We start from the raw sequence: 3,412 nt of genomic DNA on the forward strand, positions 1-3,412 counted from the left end.
TGTGTGTGTGTGTGTGTGCATGTATGGGCCAAAGATCTTTCAAATCCATAAATCATTTTGAAATTTGAAATCTCCCCCCTTCCTTGCACACACTTTTCCACACCAAAATTCTTTGTCCAATAATTAGTACTCCAAACTACAGTAGCTTACCTCTCTGCGCAGCTCCGTGACCCGGCGGTCCATGGTCGACCTTGAACTCGTCTCATCCTCAAGGTCAAGGGTGAGTCTGGCCAGTTCCTGCTTGTGTTGCTCCGTGACCTTGTCCAGCTGGGGACCGATCAGACAGTTTAGTTATAGTAACAGTTTTACGGCACTTGCAACACATTTAGGTCACATAAGTGCCGAGGATTAGACGTGTTACAAGAGAGTAACAAACACAAAAAAGGAGGGGAGATAAAGACGATAGATGTTTGACCACCTGCGAGTGAGGGTTACGTTGTTTCAGTTTATAAGAGTTTTAGTTTAGTTTTAGTAAAAGTTTTAAGGCTCTTGCAACACAATAAGGTCATATAAGTGCCGAGGATTAGAGGAGTTACATTAAGAGAGTAACAAACACAAAAAAGAAGGAGGGGAGATACTGAAGATATATTTTTTATAGGAAAGAAGGAGCAAACCACACCAGAGCACCCATCAACCACCCAGACAGCATCGAGTGGGGGTTACGTTGTTTCAGTAAGAGTTTTAGTTTAGTTTTAGTAAGAGTTTTACGGCACTTGCAACACAATAAAGTCATAATGAATGCCGAAGAATACATGTGTTACAAGAGAGTGAGTTTTAGTTTTAGTTTAAGTTTTACGGCACATGCAACACAATAAGGTCATACAAGTGCTGAAGATTAGAGGTGTTACAAGAGAGTAACATACACAAAAAAGAAGGAGGAGAGACCAGGACGATAGATTTAAGGTGGGAAAGAAGGAGCAAACCACACCAGAGCACCCGCCAACCACCCACACCGATCAGACAGCATCGAGTGGGGGTTACGCTGTTTCACTAACAGTTTTCGTTTAGTTTTAGTAAGAGTTTTACGGTTTTGGCAACACATTTCATTGAGGTCATATAAATAAGTGCCGAAGAATAGATGCGCTAGTTTTAGTTTTAGTAGAGGTTTTACGGCGCTCGCAACTGCATAGGGTCATATGAGCGCCAGAAGATCAGAGGGGTTACAAGAGAGTAGCAAACACAAAAAAGAAGGGAAGATAAGGACAATAGATGTTTGATAGGAAAGAAGAAGCAGACCACACCAGAGCACCTGCCAACCACCCACACAAGAGAGTAACATACACCAAAAAGGAGGAAAGATAGGGGAAATTATAGATGGTTTGTAGGAAAGAAGAAGCAAACCACACCAGAGCACCTACCAACCACCCACTAGTAAAAGTTTTAAAACTGCACACTTACAAGGCAATCAAGTCACAAAGTGCCAAAGATTAGAGGTGTTATAAGAGAGTAACAGACACCAAAAAGAAGGAGAGATAAGGACGATAGATGTTTGATAGGATAAAAAAGGAGAAAACCACATCAGAGCACTGTCTTCTATCACACACTGGGAGTCACACCACGACAACCATTATTAAAATCTCGTAAACTAATGAACTGCCACATCTAGCAAATTCACAGGACTTTAAAAAATACACTTTACACAAACCGATATAATATGCCCATCATACACAAAGCATTTCTTCTCCTTTTTTCAACATTCATGTGGTAAACCGCCCAAGGCCGAAATAATAAATGGGTACTTTAAGCTTCAGGGAGCCGAAGTGGGGCAACTGTTCATCGTCTTAGAACACGCAAACTTACTGAACAGATAGAGAACTTTCAAGGGCGTATCGTAAGAATGATATGGTATGGACTTTTAAAGATTCTCAATAGAACTCAGATCTTCTGCGTGCGAAAGCAAAGCACCTAATTAACCACTACACCACATACGTCGGTTCACAGAACCGGTGTGCTGTGGAACAGAAATACGTGACCCACTTAGGCGAGGTGCACTTCAAGGTCGTATTTACTTACCTATCTAGATCTAGTGGAAATATTTGTGAAAGTTTCCCCTACAAAATACACCCATTAGTAAAATGAAGGAAACAACTCCACGGTATATATACGAACCATACGTTCACCAGCAAAGTTCTTTGTCAGTGATACAGAAGGAAAGCAAATTGCTTGTAAAAAAATGGTGGTTGAATGAAGAAAGCAACTCCACAAGTATACGAACCATAAATTTACCAGCAAAGTTCTTTATCGGTGATACAGAACGAAAGCAAATTGTTTGACAGTAAAAAAATGGTGGTTGAGTATCTTTTTAGTCAATATATGAAAGTCTCTTCTATAAATAGCAGTTTTTCATGAATCCATTTATCTGTGCGCACCTGGATTCAGCCATATTGTGTGTGTACTCTTTTTTTTATCTCTTTTTCTTGACGCCTCTTTTAAACGTTAGACACCATCAATAATAAACCCACTTTTCGTTGTACAGTTTGTTAAAAATTTACTTATTTAATTCACTTATCTACTTTTAAGTGTAATATATATATATATATATATTTAGTAGATGTTTTACGGCGCTCGCAACTGCATACGGTCATATGAGCGCCAAAGGGTGGATGCCAACAGAGAAGTCTTTACAGGGAATCAGACTTATTCTGCTCACCTCTCTTGCTTCAGCAGCACAAAGTCTGCTTCGACTATCAAGGCACCCTGGAAATAGCGGGTCACAAGAGTGTGACAAACATACAAAAGAAGTAGAGGAAAATGACGATAATAATGGTTAGGGGAGAAAAAGCAGCAGTTCCCTGTTGTAGTTCCGGCAGAGTTATGAGCATGACATAGTGGGATCAGCCCATTTACAATTCTACTGTGCATAGAAACGAGAAATGTTCCCCCATTTGGGAATGGCCTAAAGACACTTCAGTCAGTGGCACCGCTTGAAGTTTAAGTATATAAAATTACCACAAATTATTTTCAGGCTTTAAGAAGTGAGGACAAAGACTATTTCTTTCACGACCGAAATAAAGGAAGACAAAGTCAAGAAGGAAATTACATTTGTGAGGCAGCGTGGTGGAATCAGGCTCTCGTCAAAATAATCAAAGTGTAGAAACTTGCATTTTTCCGCATGTTTGTGAATTTTTATCAAATTTTTGTTTTTTGGCTCAACACCTTTCATGCCCGTTCAAGAACTCATTTCTGTGTGGATTTTTCTGAAAAACGTTGATTAAATGCACAAAAAATGTTAATTTTCAGTTACCACGGACTCTTAAGTTAAGTAAATAACTAATCTTTGGCGATAATTTTCTCACTAATTTTACCTCTGAAAACAGGTGACCCCCACCTCCTTCTTTAGCAAATATCTCGACATGTATTCAAGATAAATGGATATTTTTTTCCATCTAAATAAAGACAAGTGAACAAGCTT

The 3,412-nt window shown here is 39.3% G+C and overlaps 1 protein-coding gene across 1 annotated transcript in view; it reads right to left on the reverse strand.

Annotated features, from left to right (window-relative positions):
• Window positions 1-150: 150 nt before the first annotated feature.
• LOC101863727 (coiled-coil domain-containing protein 102A) overlaps window positions 151-3,412 on the reverse strand; it is a gene marked incomplete at its 3' end in the record, with an annotated part of 17,636 nt that continues 14,374 nt past the window's right edge. The window contains 1 exon segment of the mRNA XM_013079661.2: window positions 151-267. Coding sequence (XP_012935115.1) covers window positions 151-267 — 117 coding nt within the window.

The sequence above is a fragment of the Aplysia californica genome, unplaced genomic scaffold (genome assembly GCF_000002075.1).
Source record: "Aplysia californica isolate F4 #8 unplaced genomic scaffold, AplCal3.0 scaffold00059, whole genome shotgun sequence".
NCBI classification, from domain to species: Eukaryota; Metazoa; Mollusca; class Gastropoda; order Aplysiida; family Aplysiidae; genus Aplysia; species Aplysia californica.